The 22839-nt window shown below is 35.3% G+C and overlaps 1 protein-coding gene and 1 pseudogene across 2 annotated transcripts; one reads left to right on the top strand and one right to left on the bottom strand.

The window, feature by feature from the left end:
• Positions 1 to 8575: 8575 nt before the first annotated feature.
• Positions 8576 to 13854, bottom strand: LOC120280264 (annotated as a pseudogene).
• Positions 13855 to 15133: 1279 nt separating this feature from the next.
• On the top strand, positions 15134 to 21591 carry LOC120280263 (developmentally-regulated G-protein 2). Of its 2 annotated transcripts, XM_039287040.1 has the most exons (12): positions 15134 to 15239; positions 15521 to 15615; positions 15789 to 15856; positions 16239 to 16315; positions 16855 to 17035; positions 17600 to 17656; positions 18081 to 18155; positions 18994 to 19113; positions 19927 to 20097; positions 20405 to 20518; positions 20629 to 20799; positions 21054 to 21149. In XM_039287040.1, exons 2-12 carry the CDS (start codon positions 15546 to 15548, stop codon positions 21147 to 21149), a joined length of 1200 nt encoding a protein of 399 aa, XP_039142974.1. In that variant the 5' UTR covers positions 15134 to 15239; positions 15521 to 15545. The 2 variants fall into 2 exon arrangements, with proteins under 2 accessions (XP_039142974.1, XP_039142975.1); XM_039287041.1 differs by lacking the exon at positions 15134 to 15239 and having other exon boundaries at positions 15546 to 15615; positions 21054 to 21591.
• The last annotated feature ends 1248 nt before the right edge of the window (positions 21592 to 22839 follow it).

Genomic DNA, 22839 nt, shown 5'->3' with positions numbered 1-22839 from the left:
TGGGGGTTGAAATCCTTGATTTATTGCCCGGTAAAATCAAATTAAAGTTTAGTGATCAAATTGATATAAATTGAAGTTCGGTGATCAAAGTGTAATTGAGCCAAAGTTTAGTGATCTAGTAAAAAATAAAGTTATTTATATATGCAAATTAAAGTTTAGTAATTGAACCATTTACCAAAGTTTAGTAATTGAGCCAAAGTTTAGTGATCTAGTAAAATCAAATTAAAGTTTAGTGATCAAATTGATATATATATATGCAAAAATAACATTAAAAAAATAATTTACAATGCCATTTACGAATTTCATATTAAAGATTATATACTAGGATAATATATACTCCCTCCCTTTTTTTACTTTTCAATTTTAATTAATTCACATGGATTAAGAAAATTGATTAAAATTAGTTGATAATATAAAATTAATAAAAAAATTATATTAATTATCCAAAATTATACTTATTTAAAATATGATTTAATAACATACATGTTGAGATGCCTTGAATTTGAAATTGATTGTGATTGTAACCCTATCCAAATTATGACTCGACCCTAGAGACTTCAATGAAAATATGTGGTGGGCTTTTGGCTTGGGCCTGGCCAACAGACTGATCCATTACGGGTTATATTATTTTATTTTAATTTGGATATATATATATATATATATATGGTTTTATCTGTATCATATGTATGAGTTTTTTCCTCGAAAGAGAAGAATAAGAAATCTCTATCTCCCTGCCCGTGGACGTATGTCATATAGACAGAACCACGTAAATCTCTGTGTGCTACTATTTTCTTTTGTTTTTCTTCATATTATTGCTGTGTTTGGCATAACAAGTGGCATCAGAGCAAGGTCCCTTGAATTCAACTTCGAATTTAGGGTTTTTGGGTTTGCTGAAAGGATGGCCTCTCATAAATTCGAAATTGAGAAGTTCAATGGATCGAATGATTTCACTCTGTGGAATATCAAGATGAAGGTGATTCTGGTTCAGCAGCGATGTGCGACAACATTGGAAGGAGAAGGAAAATTACCAGTGGAGATGAAGGTGGAAGAGAAGGCAGAGATTTTGGCAAAGGCTCATAGCACTATTCTTTTGAGTCTAATTGATGAAGTCTTACGAGAGGTCATTGATGAAATGACGGGTAATTTTCTTGGTTGAGTACTAACCTTTGGTCATATATCAATTTGAGCACTAACATTCAAAACGTATCAAAGTTAGCACTAACATTTAATTTGGTTACACTGGTGAGGCTATTGGGGTTTTCTGGTGAGAATTCAGTCATGTGGACACCAGACTCTACCTCATCTTCACTCGTGAATGCTGCCACATCAACAAGTAGGGGCGAAAAGGGGAAAAAGATGATCAGAACAGAGGATAAAGAGGCTGATGTGGCAGCTGACATGGAGGAGAAGTGCACATCTGGAGAAATTACTGATGTGGCATCCTCCGAGGGTGAAGATGATGTGGAGTCCGACGTCTACGTCACTGAATTCTCGCTGGAAAACCCTAATAATCTCACCAATGTAACCAAATTAAATGTTAATGCTCGTTTTGATACATTTTGAATGTTGGTGCTCAAATTGAAATATGACCAAATGTTAGTGCTCAACCAAGAAAATTACCCATGAAATGACTGTGGCAGGATTATGGAAGAAGTTGGAAAGCAAGTTTAAGAAGAAATCCCTAACCAACTGGTTATATCAAAAGCAGCGTTTGTATACCTTGCGGATGACAGAGAATATGTAGGTGAAAGATCATCTTGACAATTTTAACCGGATTATTCTAGATCTACAAGGTGTTGGTGTTAAAATTGATGATGAGGATCAAGCTATCATCCTCTTATATTCCTTGCCAAATTCATATGAGAATTTTGTTAATATTATGCTATATGGTAGAGGCAGTATTTATGTTAGCGATGTGAAGGATGTTATGCAATCTAAGGAATTGAAGTAGAAGGTTTCTGGTTCCAAAGAAGATGATGTAGAAGCAGGTTTGATTGTTAGCAGAGGCAAGATCAAGGAACAAGATGGTAGGAACAAGGGAAAATCACGTTCCAAATCGAGACCTGGAGGATTACGTTGTTTTTTCTGTAAAGAAAAAGGTCACTTCATGATAGATTGCCTACAGAGGAAGAAGGGAAATGAGAATAAATAATCAAGTAGTAATGCTAGTGCATCTATAGTGCAGAAAGGAATTACAGTGATGCAAGATAATGATGATGTAGCAGTGGATAGTTCTGATGAAGGCGTGGGAAGTGATGTTTTGACTGTCAGTATTTCAGGTTCTGCAAATACTTGGGTCTTGGATACCAGTGCATCTTATCATATGACATTCTTAAAGGAATTGTTCACTTCTTTCAAGGATTGGAAAGGCAATGTGCATTTTGGTGATTATGAGAAGCTTAGTGTTGAAGGCAGTGGTTCTGTGCAGATTAAGATGTATGATGGAATAGTCAGAACATTTGATACATGGTATGTTCCTGGTCTACACAAGAACTTGATTGCTATTGGTACTCTAGCAAAATAGGGGTACAGTTTCTCTGGTGATGGTGAGCAATTAAGAGTTTCTAAAGGTGCTCTGGTAGTCATGAAAGGTAGATTGCAGCATGGTATTTACTTACTGATGGGCAGTTCAGTGATGGGAACAGTGGTTGTATCTCATTCCTCGGAGCAGCATGATGATAGAATAGAATTATGGCATTACAGACTGGGTCACATGAGTGAGAGAGGGCTTGCAGTGTTGAGCAAACAAGGATTATTGGGTGGTGCAAAAACTGGGAAACTGAAATTTAGTGAGACTTGTGTTATGGGAAAGCAACGCAGGGTGAAATTCAGTTCTGGAAAGCACACTTCAACTGGTATTCTTGATTATATTCATTCAGATTTGTGGGGTCCCTCTCCAGTTGAGTCTCATGGAAGATGCAGGTACTTCGTTACTTTCATTGATGATTATTCTAGAAAGGTCTGGATATATTTTTTGAGATCAAAAAATAAGGTGTTTGGGAGGTTCAAGGAGTGGAAGACTATGGTTGAAAAGTAGACAAGCAAACAAGTCAAGACACTTAGAACAGATAATGGTTTAGAATTTTGTAATAAACCATTTGATGAGTTCTGCAAGAAAGAAGATATAGTGAGGTACCACACTGTACGATATACACCACAGCAGAATGGAGTTGCAGAACACATGAACCAAACACTGTTACAGCGTGCTAGATGCATGCGATTAAGTGCTGGCCTCTCTAAGCAATTTTGGGCCCAAGCAGTTAACACTGCTTGTTATCTGGTGAATAGATCTCCATCAGCTGTAATTGATTTGAAGACTCCTCAAGCGGTATGGTCCGGTAAACCCTCTGATTATTCTGGTTTGCGTATATTTGGTTGTCTTACTTATGCTCATGTGAATGATGGTAAACTTGAGCCAAGGGCAATGAAATGCATATTTCTAGGGTATGTTGTTGGAGTTAAAGGATATAGATTGTGGTGTATTGAAAAAGATAGAACTCCAAAATTTATCATTAGCAGAGATGTTACTTTTGATGAATCTGCTATGTTTGGCCAGAGAAAGGAGCTTGATAATGTTGCAGGTAATAAAGATCAGGGTGCTAACCAGAAGGTGGAGTTTGAGATTGAAGCTCAAAAAGGAATAGAAGAAACTGTTGAATCACAGAGTATAGCAGCAAGGAGACCAAGAACGGAAATTAGAAAGCCTCTGAGGTATGCAGATTGTGTCAATATTGTTAATACTAACTCTATTGTTTATGCCTTGGCAGTAGGAGAACATATTGATTCCGATGAACCGAGGTCATATAAAGAGGCAGTGCAGAGTAGAGAAGCATCATAATGGTTGATTGCCATGAATGAGGAGATACAATCTCTAGCAAAGAACGAAACCTGGGAACTAGTTCCATTACCAAAGGGTGTAAAACAAGTGGGATGCAAATGGATGTCCAAGAAGAAAGAAGGGATTCTTGGAGTTGAACCAGAAAGGTTTAAAGCAAGGCTTGTGGCAAAGGGTTTCTCACAAAAGGAGGGAATTGATTATCATGAAGTATTCTCACCAGTTGTGAAGCACAAAACAATTCGGGTTCTTCTAGCCATTGTAAGTGCTTTTGATTTGGAGTTAGAACAGCTTGATGTCAAAACAGCTTTTTTACATGGGAATCTGGAGGAACAGATTTATATGTCACAACTAGAGGGATTTTTTGTTTCAGGAAAGGAAGACCGTGTATGTTTGCTGAAAAGATCACTGTATGGGTTGAAGCAGTCCCCGAGGCAGTGGTATAAAAGGTTTGATGCATTCATGGTTTCTCATGATTTTGTGCATAATGAGTATGATAATTGTGTTTACTCTAGAAAGCTTCTAGATGGTTCCTTTATATATTTGTTGCTATATGTGGATGACATGTTGATTGCAGCTAAGAATAAAGCTGAAATTGATAGTTTGAAGGCATTATTGAGCATTGAGTTTGAAATGAAAAATTTAGGTGTAGCCAAAAAGATATTGGGTATGGAGATTTGGAGAGACAGGAAAACAGGATTGTTATATGTTTCACAACAGAAGTATATTGAAAAGTTGTTGCAGTCTTTTCAGATGGAACACTCAAAGTCAGTTAGTACTCCTTTGGCATTACACTTTAAATATGATGCTAGTACCTTACCTAGTACAAATAATGAGAGGGATTACATGAGTAGAGTCCCTTATTCGAATGCTGTTAGTAGCTTGATGTATGGAATGGTATGTACTAGGCCAGATTTGGCTCATGCAGTTAGTGTGTTAAGTAGGTTTATGAGTAATCCAGGGAAGGCTCATTGGGAGGCAGTTAAATAGATTATGTGATATTTGAAAGGTACGAATAATATTTGCTTAGTTTATGGTACTGATGGTTGTACTGGTGGTCTTGTTGGCTATACAGATTCTAACTATGGCGGAGACCTTATTAATAGGAGATCTTTAACTTGCTATATTTTTACCCTATTTGGGTGTGCCATCAGTTGGAAAGCAACACTTCAGTCTACTGTTGCTTTGTCTACCATTGAAGCAGAATACATGTTACTGACAGAATGGGAGAAGGAAGGCATGTGGGTGCATAGTCTTGTTGATAGTTTGGGCTTGAATGTGCAGAGACCAATTATTTTTTGTGATAGTCAGAGTGCATTAAGCTTGGTGAAGAATCCAGTCTATCATGAAAGATCAAAGCATATTGATGTCAGGTTGAACTTCATTCGGGATGTTATTGAAGACAAACGCCTCTCCATAGAGAAAATAGCCACAGCAAACAATCCAGCAAATATGTTGACGAAGCCTTTACCTACAGAAAAGTTCAAGCATAGCTTGGACTTGGTGAATATCCGCACAGCATGAGGCCCATCGGGGCGTGGATGGCAGGGGATGTTCTTGGTTCTTAATGCATGGGAAAATTCAAGTCAAGGTGGAGATTTGTTGAGATGCTTTGAATTTGAAATTGATTGTGATTGTAACCCTATCCAAATTATGACTCGACCCTAATTTAGGGAGTTAACCCTAAATTAGAGATTTCAATGAAAATCTATGGTGGGCTTTTGGCTTGGGCCTACCCAACAGACTGATCCATTGTGGGTTATATTATTTTATTTTAATTTGGATATATATAGGGTTTTTATCTGTATCATCTGTATGAGTTTTTTTCTCGAAAGAGAAGAATAAGAAATCTCTATCTCCAGTGGACGTAGGTCATATAGACCGAACCACGTAAATCTCTGTGTGCTACTATTTTCTTTTGTTTTTTTTCATATTATTGTTGTGTTTGGCATAACAATATATAGTTAAACATGATTTAGAAGTATATTAAAAGGACCGAAGAGAGTATATTTTGTAAAAATTCTACAAAGAAATAAATTTCTTTCAACAAATTTTTTTATATAAATACATAAAAATTTAAACTCATTGATTTAAGATAATATTTTATTTATTCATAACTAATTCTGTGAGTGTGCTTCAAATATATTATATAGTTATATAGTTATTTTATAAAAAACATTATATTTACGGTAGTTTTGTAAGAAATGCGGGTGGGATGAAGTGTTGGTGAATGAATCATACAAATGGGTGGAGGACAAGATAGTCTTCTTGAAGCCGGCAGCGCCATGGCAAAGTGCAATGAAGGATGGGCTCTTGGATGTTGGAGTTACTCCCTTCAATGGACATACCTATGAACATATCAACGGGACGAAGTTTAGCGGCTCGATCTTCAGTAATAACGGCTTCCAACACACCGCCGCCGATCTCTTGGCCACCGGCAACCCCCAAAACCTTAATGATTTCATTTATGCCACCGTGTTTCATACAAATGGTTGGTGTGTTTTTTATTTCTCTTAACAATGGTGACAGTTATTTCAGTTAAAAAAGTTTCTAATTTAACGACATGAGCATATAAATCTCATATTGAGATATCAATTAAAATTTTTTATAATTTGATAAGTTCAATAAGAATATTTATATTTTTTATTTTAGTGCTAATATGGACGAGATACTCCACACATTCTATAAATCTTTAACTATATTTTCAAAAAAAATTAAACTTTCAATCGGTGTGAAAATTAATTGAACTACCTACCACTCATTTATTGCGGTGATGGTGATGATTAATAACTTTGCATTGTCAAATTAAACAAATACTTAAACAGGTACAAACCCCAAGCGATCAGAGTGATCTTCAACGACGAGAACAGCAATCGACATAAAGCATCTATCAAAGCAAATGAGCGAAGTGAGGTGCTCTTAACCTCTGGTGCGATCAGAACACCACAATCGTTGGATCGGAGGAAGATCTAAGAAAGATGAATATTCCGGTGATACTAAACAATGAGCATGTATGAAAAGAGATTGCAGACAACCCATCAAATAACATCCAAATCCCTACACCAGAGCCACAAAAACAAACACTAGCTAGCTCAAGTAGTAGGCATCACTACTAAGGGTTTTTATGTTGAGACCATCAGTGGCTTTGGCCAAAATAATGACAGCATCGTCACTGTCAAGAATGGCAATATGTCCGAGATAATTTTTATTTTATATTATATAAATAATATTATTCATATTTATTAAATTAATTGATATAAGACTATTTTAAATAATATTATTTACATTTTTTAAATTAATCGATGTGAGACTATTATGTAAAGCAGTTAAAAGATGTATTCCTAGAAGGTTCTATTCTTGAGAAGAGCATAGGTTCTCCTATGTGTCGCCGGAGTTAGCTTGTTATTAAAGATTGCGAAAACGAGGCCGGTGATCAAGCTGATGGGGAATTTAAGTTACACAGATGAGATGTTGTTGAACATGAGTGTGAATGCTAATATAAAGTTGATACCGAAGAGTGGGAATGAGACAAAGTCATTACCTGAGTTCTGCAAGAGAAGTGTGAAAACTTTGTGGCATTTTCATGGAGGGTGTATTGTTGGGAAGGTGGTGGATAGGGATTACAAGGTCATTGGAGTTGGGAGGATTCGGGTGGCGGATAGCTCTTTGTTTGTTGAATCCCCCGGGAACTAATCCTCAGGCCACTGTTATGATGCTTAGCAGGTATTTAATTTCTCCGATTTTTTTAATTTTTCTATTTTAATTAATTTATATGAATTAAAAAAAAACAGTTAAAATTGGTTGATAATTTAAAATTTATAAAAAAATTTAATTTAATTTTTCAAAATTATTTTTATTTAATAAAAAAATGTAGTTGAACATAATTTATTGGAAATAGTAAAAGTATATTAAATAATTAAAAAGAATATTTACGAAGTTATTTATGTATTTATGGCTTTGGTGCAGTAATTATGAAGATTAAATATTAAAAGATTTGTAGGTTATCTTCGATGATAATTATTTAAATAACAGTAATAATTGATCTTTAAAAAAATTCAAGAAATTATATTTGCTTGTGGATCATATGCTAAGTGCTGGGCAATGGCATGCCAAAAGAAAAATAAAATAAAATAAATGATAAATAATTTTGAGGTTATAAGATTTTGCCTGCATTTTTAAAAAAATAATAGAACCAAAAAATAAATAGGCAAAGCCCAATAATATACTATAAAACACGCACACACACACATTATATATGGCCATATAAAATTGCATAATTGTTTATGATCAAGTCAAATAAACTTTATTTGTGATAAAAATACGTGAGAATACTAATATTATTAGCTCCAATAATTGTATTTTACTATTTTTATGTTCAAAATGATGGGAGTGACGATGATCAGGGAGAGAGCGAGGGCAGGTTAGAGACCATGTGATGCATAGTTATGAAGGAAGTGGCAATAATAAATAAATAAATAAATAAAACAAAATAATCAGAAATAATATATTATCTATCTATGTACCACAAACACTTCAATAAAATGAAAGGTTCTACTTTGAGTTAAATAAGACAGTTTCACCACTCACCAGCATATAACAATAGCTTGTTCTTGCCTTTGAAATCGCTGCATATATTAAATAATTAAATAAATAAATAAATAATCCTAGCAGGCAGGATATGGTTTAAACCACACTATTAAAAATAGATACATTGTTTGCTGATATTGAAATGCAAAGAAATGAAAAACACAAGCAAGCATAATATCAATTCATGAAACCCTTAATCACTGTAAGAACTTACAAACACCTGATAAAATATAGATGAAAAAGGCACAAAACTAAAATTGTTAATAATAAATGGAAACAAAAAGGAAGAACAAATGGTTCCATCAAGGACTCTTCTCTAAGAGGGCTGTCTGCAATTCATCAACAAGCTAAACAGTTACATTGACCAATCTTTTCTTTTCCCTGGATGAAAACAATAAGTAATAACATTGGTTTAGTATCCCAGCAATAAATGTCTAAACCTGGTTGAGAGAAAGATGGCTCAAGAACAATGATCATCAGCATGTATGACTCATAGAGGCGAAAGTCTCATCTTACAATGGCAAAATCTGCAGCATGAATGCTTTACTACAGGAAAGGGCTCTGGCAAGATGATTGGCTAACTTCATCGACCATAGGGGTGGTATCGATTCCCATATCCCCGGCCACCACCGTAACCACCACTACCACTACCACCACCACCATAACCACCACTGTACGGTCCACCATATCCGCTCGGTCCGCCATATCCATTCCCGCTGCCATATCCACTGCTGCCATACATTGGCCCACCAAAACCAGGACCGTATCCTGCACCATAACCAGGGCCCCCTCCATAGCCATAGCCTCTACCATAAGCCCCAGCAGCTCTTGAACCACCATAGTAGCTGCCAGCAGACCGATAGCCGCTGCCGCCAGCACCATACCCATATGTGCTGCCACTTCCATAGTAGCCATACATACCACCAGCACCGCACCAGCACCAGCACCAGCACCGGCGCCGGCACCATAGCCACCACCTCTCCCATTGAGACCTGAATCTCCACCAGGCTTTTTTGGCTCAGCCTTCTTGATTTCAACCTGAAAAATGATGAATATTAATATTACCAGCACTAGTTTCATGAAGTTTCTGAAACTTAATTAGAATCTACCACAAGATTTCAAAAAAAGATCTAAAAGAACATGAGACCTTTCGTAGAACTACTAAGCAACCCTAAAGATGCATGTTAAATGCATAACACACTCTGATTTCGCATTCACATCTATTATATAATGTATTCAGATAGGATAAAGCAGCCTAACTTGACTCATCATTAACTCAATGGGAATAAACTTTCAAACAATGTAAAAGAAGAAACTGCATCTGCTTTCCCCTTTGCTTCGCATCCAAAAATACAAATAAGAGATGACGCCATGCTTTACTGATGAAGTAAATCCAAAATAAGTGAAGTGTGCAATTGAAAATGTAAGAAGGCACAAAACCTAAACTGCTGATTGATTTACCTGCTTCCCTCCAAGATCATGCATTTTACCCTCAGATATGATTTTCTCAACAGCCTCCTCATTCTCAAATGTTACAAAACCAAAACCTCGTGAACGACCAGAACTATGGTCAAGCATTATCTGATGTTCAACCACCTCACCATAAGAGGAGAAATGCTCTTTTAACTGATCTGCAAGATTACACCATAAAGTTTAATTAACAAGGTCAAGAAGATACTAAGAACTTTCTTGACAGATTTGCTACCTTCAGTTAAAGATGGGGGTATTCCACCCACAAAAATTTTCTTAGTCTTGGGACCTCCTTTGGATGGCATATCCTCCCTAGGAACTGTTCGCTTTACTTCCACCTGGAACCAAGCAAGGACATTATTATTTATTAGTTGATTATACTTATACATAATGAAATCTGAGGTAAACTTCACGAGGATAAACTCTAATGCAGTAAAGGGAAAAAAAAACAATAAAGCCAGTTATACCGTCCTCCCATCAATGACATGTTCATCCTCCAAAACATTGTCAATGACAGCTGAGTCAGCAAATGTCACAAACCCAAACCCTCGTGGCTTTTTGGTATGTTTGTCCAGCATTATAACAGAATCAGTGATCTCCCCATACTTCTCAAAGTGCTCTCTGAAGCCAGCTGAAAAGAACAGAGAAAAGACTGAGGGCTTGATTTGAGTTTTTAGAGGCGAATGTCAGCAACTCAACAGCATACAGCATCAAAATGAACTAAGTACTAATTAAAGAATATTCTAGAGGAAATCCAGAGGAAACATATGCAAGACTATTCAAGAAAAATACTCAATCAGGTCATACATAGCACATCATTTATAATATATGTTCTTTTTCATCCCTTTTAATAAAAAAATGAGGATATACTTCCCATTAAAAAATGTATTTTCCTCTCTATGCGTTAGACTTTAATGAACTTAGATGCCATTAAAATTTACATATTTCCCGGTAACCCTTGGCAATGAATACTCCCCCTATTCCAGTCGCCAGTCAAAGGAGACACAAAAGAACAAATGGCAACAAATGACAATTTGCCACTATCTAGAAAGGTACCTTTAGGAGGCCATATTACTAAATAAAGCATTTTTCCAAAAATGTCTAAGACTATCTCTTTCAAGCTCCAATACTACCTCATCTCCACCAATAACTGTTGGAGCCAGAAAAATGGGCCAGTTAACCTATGATCACTACCTTGAATAAATAAAACTACAAATATGATCGTAATCCTCATATGGTTAAGCAATCACAGATATGCTCCACTGAAATCACATAAGACTGAACATAACTCAGTTCAAGGCACATAATTGCTGGGGACCAGATAGAAAGCAATATCAAATTTTCACAACCTAGAGAGGCAGTGGTGTTTCAAAAGGGAGTTGTCTCAAGAACAGAATTATTTAGTGACCCACAAGGTTAATAGAATCGATAGAAGGAAAGACTTAGGTATGGAAAGAAAATTGCTAGCAGAAATATTACCAGCCTGTGGCAACTTAGAATTGTCATCAATCCTTTCACATTAATGACTCCAATAATATAATAAATACAGCCAATCCTAATGCTTCAAGCATCCAACTAAACAACTTACAAGCATTGATATCTCTCCATGATAATATTCATTACTTCCTAATAAGCTTTCTCATGAAGATAACTGCACTTAAAGTGCAAAACCTTTGTTCACAGCAGTGATGACCAAATTACCAACAAAGCTTCTGAAGAACTTACTACAAACTGCGACAAAATACTCTTGTTTTGCCATCAATGTGAGTACAAAACTGTAGTCTGAACATACAACATAACCACTGAGACAGAATAAGTGGCTATCAAATTAACTCAAAGAAACAGTAATTTTTCTATGGATTCAAAGGCAAAAACTGTGTAATTTACACCAATATAAACTGGAAAATTTGGAGAAGCATTTCTTTCTAATAAGAAAAAGAGCACGTTTGATTCTTAAATCTTGTAGACTCTCATACTCATTTCTCAAGGAAGATAATGTTAAGTGCAACATCGCCAACACTTATTGAATATGAACTATTTCAGACAAATTTATGAACTTGTCATGCGATATAAACTCATGCCTATGCATGACCTAAATCTAGCTATCAATTGACACCGTACTATTGAACAACCAAATCCTAAGAATATTATTCAGTGACCATTTTCCCAAGACATACAAGGAGACAAATAGATCGAGTGGACATATTGGATCATATTTATAGCAGCAAATACAAACAGTTTAAATACTTACAGTGCTTGAAAAAATAATCTTACTTGCAAACATAAACCCAAAACAAGGATAGCACTACAACACCACTTTTGCATAAACAATTAAAACAACTGTTTATAGAGATGGAAAATTTTAGTACAGCCAGGATGAAATTTCTTATCAAGGGCGGTGAAAAAAATGTAGAAAATCTAGCCAAAGAAGAGTAAACAGTTTATTATAGCATTTAAAAACTATCAAAGCACCAATCAAAAAGAATAAAAACAAGTAGAAACGTAAAAAATGAGCAATCAAGCAAATATAGTCAACTTATCTATGTGAGAGAAGCAGATTGAAAAATTATGTATGACCATGAAACTCTTCATAGAGAGATTTAACTATAGTTTAACATGTTATGTCTGATCATGTAACTTCTTGTATGGTTTGCCAACACGCAGATAGATTCACATGCAATATGGCCAACAGATCCAACATACATGGCACCCAACAGTCAGGGGCTGCAAAGCTTTGGTAAAATAATCTCTTGTCAAATGGCTAATTCTACAAGTGCGAAGCACGCCGGCACACACTCATGAAAACCAAAACTTTCAATTGCCATAATTAAAAAATTGATAAGTCAATTGTAATCTAGGTGACAATAATTTGCTCAGTATCACTTTCATCACCTGCCTTTCTCCCATCAATTTTTTTCATATTTAGTTAATACATCACCGTAGAGTGACCTCCAAACAGAAGATGACTACAACATCATCATGAAGAAGACACTGTTATATAAAAATAAGAAAAGCGTCCATGTGCATGTGAATTGGCTCTTAGAAGATACAAGCCAAATAGAGATTACAACATCTCTTGACCGACATCAGAAGCATATCAAGAGCACTAGCAATAGAATATATAGTACATGGTATATGCAATTCAAGGCTCCAAACTTCACATTAGTTGGTTAAGTCAAAATGATACTGTTGGTCCTTTATTTGTCCTGAAACACTAGATAAATGTCTCCATTTGGTTACAAACTTACAAATACAAACAATAAGCTTCAGCTATATCTCTCAGCTGCTCCTTCTATTAGAACCTTTCAGGCTGACAGTTCTAAAGGATGCATTAAAAAAAGACCATGAATTTTTAAGAAAAAGAAAAGAGAGTTGCAGACAATACCCATCAATAAGCCAATTTGCCATCTTTGCAGTTATTCCATACTTACAACTTACAAGAATAAGAAAATGGTTCACTGACATAAAAGAAATTAAAACACAGACAAAACAATAATTAACAGGACATTAATAGAGAAAAAGGAATTCAAGCATACCTTCGGTTGTCTCCCAAGCAACGCCGCCAACGAAGATTTTTCTATCAAACAAGAAAAGCCAAAGTTTATCATTCCAGTCTGCCACACCCCGACAGCATAAAATAATATCAACATACACCCAACCATCAACCAATTCCCATAATAATGCAAAGAATCAAGTAAACTACATGAAAACCTAAAGAACCCAAAGGATTTCTCAATCTAAAAACGCCCGTCATCCAAAACATGCAAAGAATCCAAGTAAACTACATGAAAACCTAAAGACCACACAACTAACCCTGCAGAAGAAGAACCGCTAACCGAGCCCTTAATCTCCTCGCCAGCACTATCTACGTTCCCTACTCCCTTCTCAAGAGATCCTTCCCCTCCTCCCTCTCCTCCAACTTCTCCTCCTCCTCCTCCTCCTCCCCTCCTCCGTCGCCGCCTCCTTCCTCCTCTTCTACCTCCTCTATCTCCTCCTCTATCTCCTCCTCGACCTCCTCTTCCACTTCCTCCACCTCCTCTACCTCCTCCTCTTCCTCCTCCTCCTCCTCCTCCTCATTAACAACGCTCTGGTTCTTATCCGCCGCGTCCATGGATTTCATTTTTTCTCCGTACCTGCAAGAAATCAACGGTGTTATTGCATCAAAACCCTAGATTTTCACAAAAACAATCGAAGAAGTGAAGCTCGGAGTACCAATCTAGGGTTTTTGAGGCAAATCTCAAAGGGATTAGCGATCCTTGAGAGATGGTGGATAAACCCTAGGGCGAACTCCAGGCGCCGCTGGTCGTGTGCTGGAGAGAAAGAGGGGCGTCAAGTCTGACGACGAGGAAATGAGCACGTGACGATGGCTTCCTTGAATCCTTTATGTGCGTGACATGCACGTGACTCTAGTAAATTGTATATTTTTCTTCTATTTTTATTTATTTATTTATTTTGAAATTTTTGTGTTTGACTTTTAAAAACATAGATATTTTGTACTATATATATACTTTCTGTAAAACAAAATCATATGATAAAATTCCCCTTTTTTTAATTTAATTATAATTTTAAATAATTATTAAATTCTAATAAATAAGAAATTTTAAATAATATTAAATAATTATATTTTATTCGCAGGAAGCTCAAGTTTTTTTTTTATAAATAGCTTGTATACACAGTTGACAGTATACATATATAGATTGAAATTTTATTATCACCATTGTATTCAATGGGTTTCAAATTTAGCCAATATAATTTTTATACCAACATTATTTTATGATTGGATCAATGCCACTCAAAACCAATGAAGTTTTCAAATCTCAATTTTAATCCTATATTAGTCTAGTCTTGCTTGAATTTGTGACATAAAAGATTGTGATGAAAAATTTGTAGATGAACACTACCAAAGAAAAAGATAAAGTTTTATTTAAATATTTCATAAAAATTAAATATGAATTAATCATATTTTAATTGAATAAAAATTCCATGAAAATATTATTAAAATCCTTATTAAATAAATAAAAACTTTTACAGAGGCCTTCCTTAATATAAATTTTATAATTATTTTTTTTTTTAAATATTCCTCCATGTGTGTTTGCGGATGCGGATGCGGATGCGGATTACACCCGTTACGCTACACCCGGGACCTGATTACTGAGATCAATAACCTTAACGGATGCGGGTAATCTCTTAGCGGTAACAAACCCGATTAACCGGATCCGCTTCACAAACCCGTAAACTCGCAGAGCTCGACGAGATTGATAACCCGATTGCCCCAGCGTCCTCAGCTTGCTCTCGCTCCCGCCACCGTCGCCGCCGCCGACACCGCCGCCCTCTGATACCACTGAAGGTATTCATCTTCATATCTCCCCTTGAATTGGGCCATGTTGATGCACTCCATCCGCTAAAAACCCTAGCATAGTGTCCATTCTGCTCTTCCTTTTGATCGTGTTCATGCTTGAGAAGTTACTAGATTGATGGATTTTTGGATAAATTGTTTCAAATCAGTGTTTATATCATCTTCTCAGGAGCTTGTGGCGTGCGATTCTGCAAGCTTGAGAGTGCGATCATAGTGGTGTTGTTGAATTTTTTTGATTTTAGGATTATCGATCTTTTTGTTCTATTTTTCAGGTACGCACATCTGATACTTGTAAAGATGGGTATCATAGAGAAGATCAAGGAGATAGAAGCCGAGATGGCGAGGACTCAAAAGAATAAAGCCACAGGTTCATTCTTTCCCCATTCTTTGGATGGCATTTCCATTCTGAACTTCAAATTTTCATCAATTTTGGCCTTTAGTTGTTTTTAAGAAATTGGTTTGATTTGGATGTGTTTTATGAGTGATGAAAATTTGTAATACTTTGAACACAATCTGAATTTTCTTTTTTATTATCATTAGAATATCATCTTGGGCAGCTCAAGGCTAAGATAGCAAAATTAAGGACACAGTTGTTGGAGCCTCCAAAGGTATGTGCTTGTGCTTGTCTACATTTCCTTTTTTTTTTTTTTCAATAATAAGACAATTAACTGATATTTAGTTTCTCATGACTTGTAGTAGGACTCTTGGACATGTCTTTGATCTCTTTTAGACTTTTGATGCATGTTCATATACAGCTCAAACAATTGTCTATCAAAGATATAAGATGCATAACTTCTAGTTATTCTCAAAGCTATCTTCTATGTAACCAAGATCTAGTATGAGATTCACTTCTATTACCTATTGTATGGGCAATCACTGATTTTTAGAGCTGTTTTACTTCACAACTTTCTTGCACGGTAGTTGTTTTGGTTTTCGCATTGATGGTCGATACTTGTGATCTGAAGTATCTCTTAACTGATTGCCACTCAGGGTTCTAGTGGAGCAGGAGAGGGTTTTGAAGTTACAAAGTTTGGCCATGGACGTGTTGCTCTAATAGGATTTCCAAGGTTTGGGTTCTTTTATTTAACTATTTGCGCAACTTCTGTTGTGCTTTGAGTAAGGAGGAGCCGCTTAATTCTTTGAATTCAATCTAGATTTTTTTTTTTTTCTCTGAGATTCTTGGGTGTTTTTATTAATAAATGCTTACTTATAAAAATATCTTGGAAAATTTTGGCATCTCTTACATACGCCATCAGTTATCACGAAAAGAATTCGTTAACATGACAAATAGTTTTATGATATAGTATTTTGAGTGCTTTCCAAGTAATAGTTTCAGACTATGAATCTGGTGAAGAATTTATTTGAAAAGACGCGTTGTTGCTACTGGCAATGTCATAGCACAGAAGAATATGCTCCTCTGTGTGTACTTTTGTAATTTCGTTTAACTGACAGTGTACATCTTCATGTGCACTGATTATATAACAATGTTATCGCATTTTAAGTCGTATAACTTGTGCGTGTACCCTAATCTTTCTTTGTATGATTTTTTTTTTTCTTTTTGGAAAAATCATGTATGGAACAACCATTTTATTCTTCATGTTTGTAGTGTGGGAAAATCAACTCTTCTAACTCTCCTGACTGGAACACATTCAGAAGCTGCATCATATGAGTTTACAACCCTTACGTGCATTCCTGGGATTATTCACTACAATGATACTAAAATTCAACTTCTTGATCTTCCTGGAATCATTGAAGGTGCTTCAGAAGGCAAAGGACGAGGCAGGCAGGTAAAGCCTCATTTTTTAAAGCTGAAATCATTCTACATCATCTATCCTGTTTGGTGAATTTTCTGGGAGGGTAGTAGAATGTATGAAATTGGATTCTTTAACATATCTGTGCCTTAAAAATATTTGTCATATTGTTATGGTTTGGAGTGGTTTTGTTATTTTATTTATTTATTTATTTTGGTTAGGCATGTGAAAGTAGGTGAACCTTACAATGTATTTATGTTCAATTTCCATTGTATTTGGGCAAGATTTATTGTCATTTTTCTTCATGTCAAGACAATGTCACAAATTGATTGAAACACAAATATCAAATTTGTATGATCTTTGGCTATAGGAAACTCATGTTTTACGGACTATATTTGATATTTGATATTTATAAGCTTACTTAGAATAAAATTTAAATTACTTATTTAATTGCATGTTATGGAACTTGAAATCCATATTATCAATTAATTTTCATTGCACCGTGTGAGATGAGTATCGAGCAAACTCAAATATAAATCATAATCCTGTTGCTGTTTTGAAACTATGCATAATGGAAGTGTATCTATTGCTACTTTTCAGGTCATTGCTGTTTCAAAGTCATCAGACATTGTGTTGATGGTGCTTGATGCCTCAAAAGTGAGTTATTTTGTCAGCTACTGTAAAAGTGCATCATTTATAATTGGCAGTTTTTGTCTCATCTTCCAAAGTTTCCAAAGAAAATAAAAATACTGTGTTATTTTCATTGCTTTCCATTGAATTAGTGTGTGTGTGCGTGCACGCTCATGTGTGACCTCTACAACAATGTCTATTTTCGTAGTTGATAATTTGCAAATCTGTAACCATAATATAAATCATATTATTGACATTTTAGTTGAGAGTATAAATTGAAATTAAAAAGTATTGATCTTGATCTACATTTTACTTAGCCCATGTAAGAACCGTTGTTTATTAATTATATGCCTTTGTCATGTTTTTTGCTATTCCAGTTTCAATACTTAAAAAACAATCCATCTTTGTCCTTGAGAATTTTTATAAAGTGGGTCACTTCTAATATTTTCAGAGTGAGGGGCATCGGCAAATATTGACGAGAGAACTGGAAGCTGTTGGCTTGCGTTTGAACAAGAGGCCACCTCAAGTAGGCTTTTATATGTGGATAAGATACTCTTTGATATTTTTACAAGAAAAGATATTCTTTAATTTCTTGATTAATTCCACTTTATTACTGATATATCTTTACTTCTCGTTAAAGCATTTATGATCACTGAAAGTAATATTAGTGACTAATTTTGTTCAACATTCTTCTTTTTTTTTTTTGGTAGCTTAACATAAATACCTTTTTAATCATTTGAACTTAATTTTACTGCCAATGGAAGTATTTTGTCTCTACGATTGCTGTAGGTCTTGCATTGCAGCTTATGATGATATTTTAAATGCATATAATATAATGGCTCGGTTAGGTACGACTGTTTTGCTCCAGCAACTTTGTTGCGGTGCTCGCTAAAAACCCATAAGAGCTATGACAAAGTATCAAATGTTTTTTTTCCTGCTTGTGCCATTTAGTTGCTCAAAATATAACATTCAGTACACCTTTCCCTGAAGTCTTACTTCTCTAATATCTATTAAAGTTCTCCTACTTGCCTTTTGCAGACTTTATTCTTTAGTAGCAAGATTTCCTTTTAGGTTCTTTCCTTGCTCTAATTTATTGCTTTTTAGTAACTTAAAATTGATAAAAGGGTGCTACAATGATGGTAGACAATTAGGGACAATAATGGATGTTTAATAGAGATGGCAACTTCTTCATAAGGAATAAATATTATCCATTACTTAGGAGTTATATTGGTTTACTGACTGCCCATTTACATTATTCTTTGCATTTTTTGTGGGCATTGTATCTATATTAGCTTACATGTTGGATTGATAAAAACTTACTTTTCTGAAATATTCACTTGTTGAAATTTAATATTTTATTTCAGATTTATTTCAAAAAGAAAAAGACTGGGGGCATTTCTTTCAATAGCACCTGTGCCTTGACTCATGTGGATGAGAAGCTTTGCTACCAGATCCTGCATGAGTACAAAATTCACAATGCAGAGGTACATTTGTGTTTATTTTTATTATTCCTGTGGATAACATCACATATTTCACATTTGTCAAACTAGTATGTGGATGGACTATGAAGTTACTTGAAACTTGAGCTTTTCTCAGCCTTATGGAATTGCTCTTGCTTTTGCGAAGATTTTTTCCTCTGCTCAGCTATACTTTTCAATTTTGAGTGTCTTTTGCGTGCTGCTTCTCATTTCGTGAAATTAGATCATGCCAGTAATAACATAATGTTCCTTTGCCTTATGGCTGAGTTTCTAGTGGTTTGTGAACTCCTTCACTTTGTCACAAGGACATGACCCTTGATTTTGTTCGGCATCATGGTAGCAGATCAGTTCATTATATCACTTTGCTTTAGGGTCGTTTTTATTTAACACTACTTTTATTTCTCAAGATGGGCCAATTCTCTGCATAGCTGACTAACATCCTCGTCTATTCTTACAACTTTTGACTACTGCAATGCTTGGCCTGGAATGGGTTCAGTTAATTATAGCACCAATTTGCTACTCATTAGAAAAGAAGCCTTATATTTCCTAAGGCAGAATGGCTTGCTTTATTGGTAATCAAATGCTGTATAAATATTTTTCTTGAGACTTCAACATTATGCTCAAGAAAAGTAATTGCTCAAACTTCCTCCTCTTTATTATTGTATGGTATTTCATTATTCTCTCATACCATTTGTGATTCTATAAGTACTTATTTCTTTTTTTAAAACTAATCTTCAGTTTGCTCTAGCATCACGCATCTGTTATCTTGTCCCTTAAGCATATTTGCCTGATGCTCAAAATTTTGTTGTTTTTTCATAGGTGTTATTTCGTGAAGATGCAACTGTGGATGATCTTATTGATGTCATTGAGGGAAATCGTAAATACATGAAGTGTATCTATGTTTACAATAAGATTGATGTCATTGGTATTGATGATGTAGACAAACTAGCACGTCAACCAAATTCAGTTGTCATCAGCTGCAATCTGAAGGTTGGTTTTAGCAATTTGCTATAGTTCTTGATTTTTTTTTTTTGCTATAGATTAAATTCTGTACTGCTCATGCTGTTAAACTAAGAGAATGATCATATGCCTGCCATGGGAATCATGTGCAGTTCTTTATGTAGTAAATTGCCTATAAAAACATATGATGGCCTGATTTCCATTGGATTGAACTTAAGTTGTATTCCTCTCTGTTTTCACCTCATATATTAGCCCCTTTTGTCAAATTAGGATTTTATCCAATTGTCAAGAGCAAGAAGAAGCTCAGAAATGCTAAAAGTTCATCCTTCCTCTACAGTTGAATTTAGACAGGTTGCTGGCAAAGATGTGGGAGGCAATGGGGCTTGTGAGAGTGTATACCAAACCACAAGGACAGCAGCCTGATTTTACAGACCCCGTAGTCCTTTCTACTGTGAGTTACATTTCTTCTCTCTAACACATTTAGCAATATGAAGTACAAGTTAATTTGCTTGTCAATCACACTGATGATTTCTATAATATATTGTTTTGGCATTTGAACAGGATAGGGGTGGCTGCTCAGTAGAGGACTTCTGCAATCATATACACAGAAGTTTGATCAAGGATGTGAAGTATGTTCTTGTATGGGGAACTAGTGCAAGGCATTACCCGCAGCACTGCGGGCTTTCCCATGTTCTTCATGATGAAGATGTAGTTCAGATAGTGAAGAAAAAGGTACCTAGTTTTCTTTCTTTTCACCCACCTAAATTCTACAGACAAGATGTCTGTAAAGGATTCTGGGATTGTGCAATTAGAATATATTTTGAAGTCCTTTGATGATTTTGACTGATAACATCCCATAACAGTTATGAGGTTCTCAATGTTATGCCTATAATAAGTTGAATTTATGATCTGCCACCTTTTAAAATCAAGTCCATATAAACCTGGGGGAACTTTATTGATCATGAGTTATATTTTGAAACTTTCAGGAGAAGGAAGATGGTGGAAGAGGTCGATTCAAGTCTCATTCCACGGCTCCTGCACGAATTTCTGACCGAGAAAAGAAGGCTCCTTTGAAAACATAATGTTCAACTAATATGCTCCTCCATCCTCCCATTTCAGAATCAGTGAGTCATTGCCAGCTGCTTGATAGCAGATATGATATAAAGATATTATTTATAGGAAGGAGATTCTTTCTGAGGTCATCAACAAATATGGAGATATTATGTCCTTGACTTTTAAGCCCAGTTTCAAGAAGAAAATACATGTTATGCTTCGGTATGTTGTTGAAGGCGACCTTGTTAGTGCTTGAAAAGTAGTATCCTCATCCTTTCGGTTGTTTTCATTCTCCACCGGACTTGAGTTTGCTTTGTTATTCTATGCTGTTGAACCTACAATTTTATCTTGCATTATCAGGCTGCACTTTTCTGATACTCAGAAAATCAAGATTCTGAACTTTTATCTAATTTGTGACTTATGTCTCGAATTCGTAACATAAATGGTCTGACTGAAGTCGCATTTTTGTTATCTTCATGATTGAATATTACTTCTTGTTATATAAACTTGAAACAATTCAATTGCTGAGAATCATACCCGATTTTATGACCAGGATCTTGAGATAAGGTATTCAATTGGGATGCCAGACCATCATGCATCTTTACTGACAATTTGATCCAGGTATTATCTTAAACTTGTATTTTGGCGATTAGAGTTTTCCATTGACACACTGCAAAACCAATTACTTTTATATAGCGCTTGATTTTCATATAGAGTTTGGTTAGATGTAGTTGTAAATACAGAATGTAAGAATGTAGTTGCAAATTTAAGATTTTGTTTTACGCCGGATTGGACCGGAAATTGAAATACATTAATATATGGGTTTTGGGTAGTTCAAGTTACGTCAGGATTTGCAAATTCTTGTTAAACAAAGGAAGTATTCCTGGAAGGTAACCCTACAATCAAAATTGAACTTAAAAATCAGGATTTGGATATATAGACAGGAATTAAGAATACTCAAAACTAGGTGGACCCAGAGCATCTCTTGACCTAAAAGAGGGAATGAGAATATTTGGCGCATGCATGAACATAGACTACCCTAACTTTTTTTTTTGTTCCATTTTAGGTGACATGAATGTATGGGATGAGAGCATCAAAAGTATTTAAGCGTAACATTTGCACTTAAAATAAATAAATAAATAAATTTATTCACTTTGAATGATATGCCCACTATGGTCTATATCCATTTTGGCAATTATATGAAAAAAAAAAAATAGATAAACTATTATTATATAAGGTCTTACACTCTTACACCATGACTCCTTTGTCACAATGCATTTATACCCAAGATTTTATAGTATTTTTTCCATTCATTTTGGTTGTTCACTTGTTCCCTGTCTTGTGGTTCATTGAATGAACTTATTTCGTGTTTATTTTATTTATCATGTGTTCTAAAACATATTTCTTAATTAATTTTATATGTTTATGTTGAGTGAAAGTAATTATTTTTTTGTATTATTTTTTTTCTATTTTATTTCAGTGTTGTTCAATTCAACCCTTAAATTAGAGAAAGATATATCATTTATGAATAGAGATGGCAATTTGTACCCTACCCGACGGGTATACCCGTACCCGTACCCGGTCAAAGAGGGTAATACCCTCTTTGACCGGGTACGGGTACGGGTAAGGGTATTACCCGTTAGTTTTTGAGCGGGTACGGGTCGGGTAAGGGTATGCCCCTACCCTACCCGTACCCTTACCCTTACCCTTACCCGTTGA

Source organism: Dioscorea cayenensis, chromosome 17, assembly GCF_009730915.1.
Source record: "Dioscorea cayenensis subsp. rotundata cultivar TDr96_F1 chromosome 17, TDr96_F1_v2_PseudoChromosome.rev07_lg8_w22 25.fasta, whole genome shotgun sequence".
Taxonomy (NCBI): Eukaryota; Viridiplantae; Streptophyta; class Magnoliopsida; order Dioscoreales; family Dioscoreaceae; genus Dioscorea; species Dioscorea cayenensis.
This window is presented reverse-complemented; position numbering and strand designations above follow the sequence as displayed.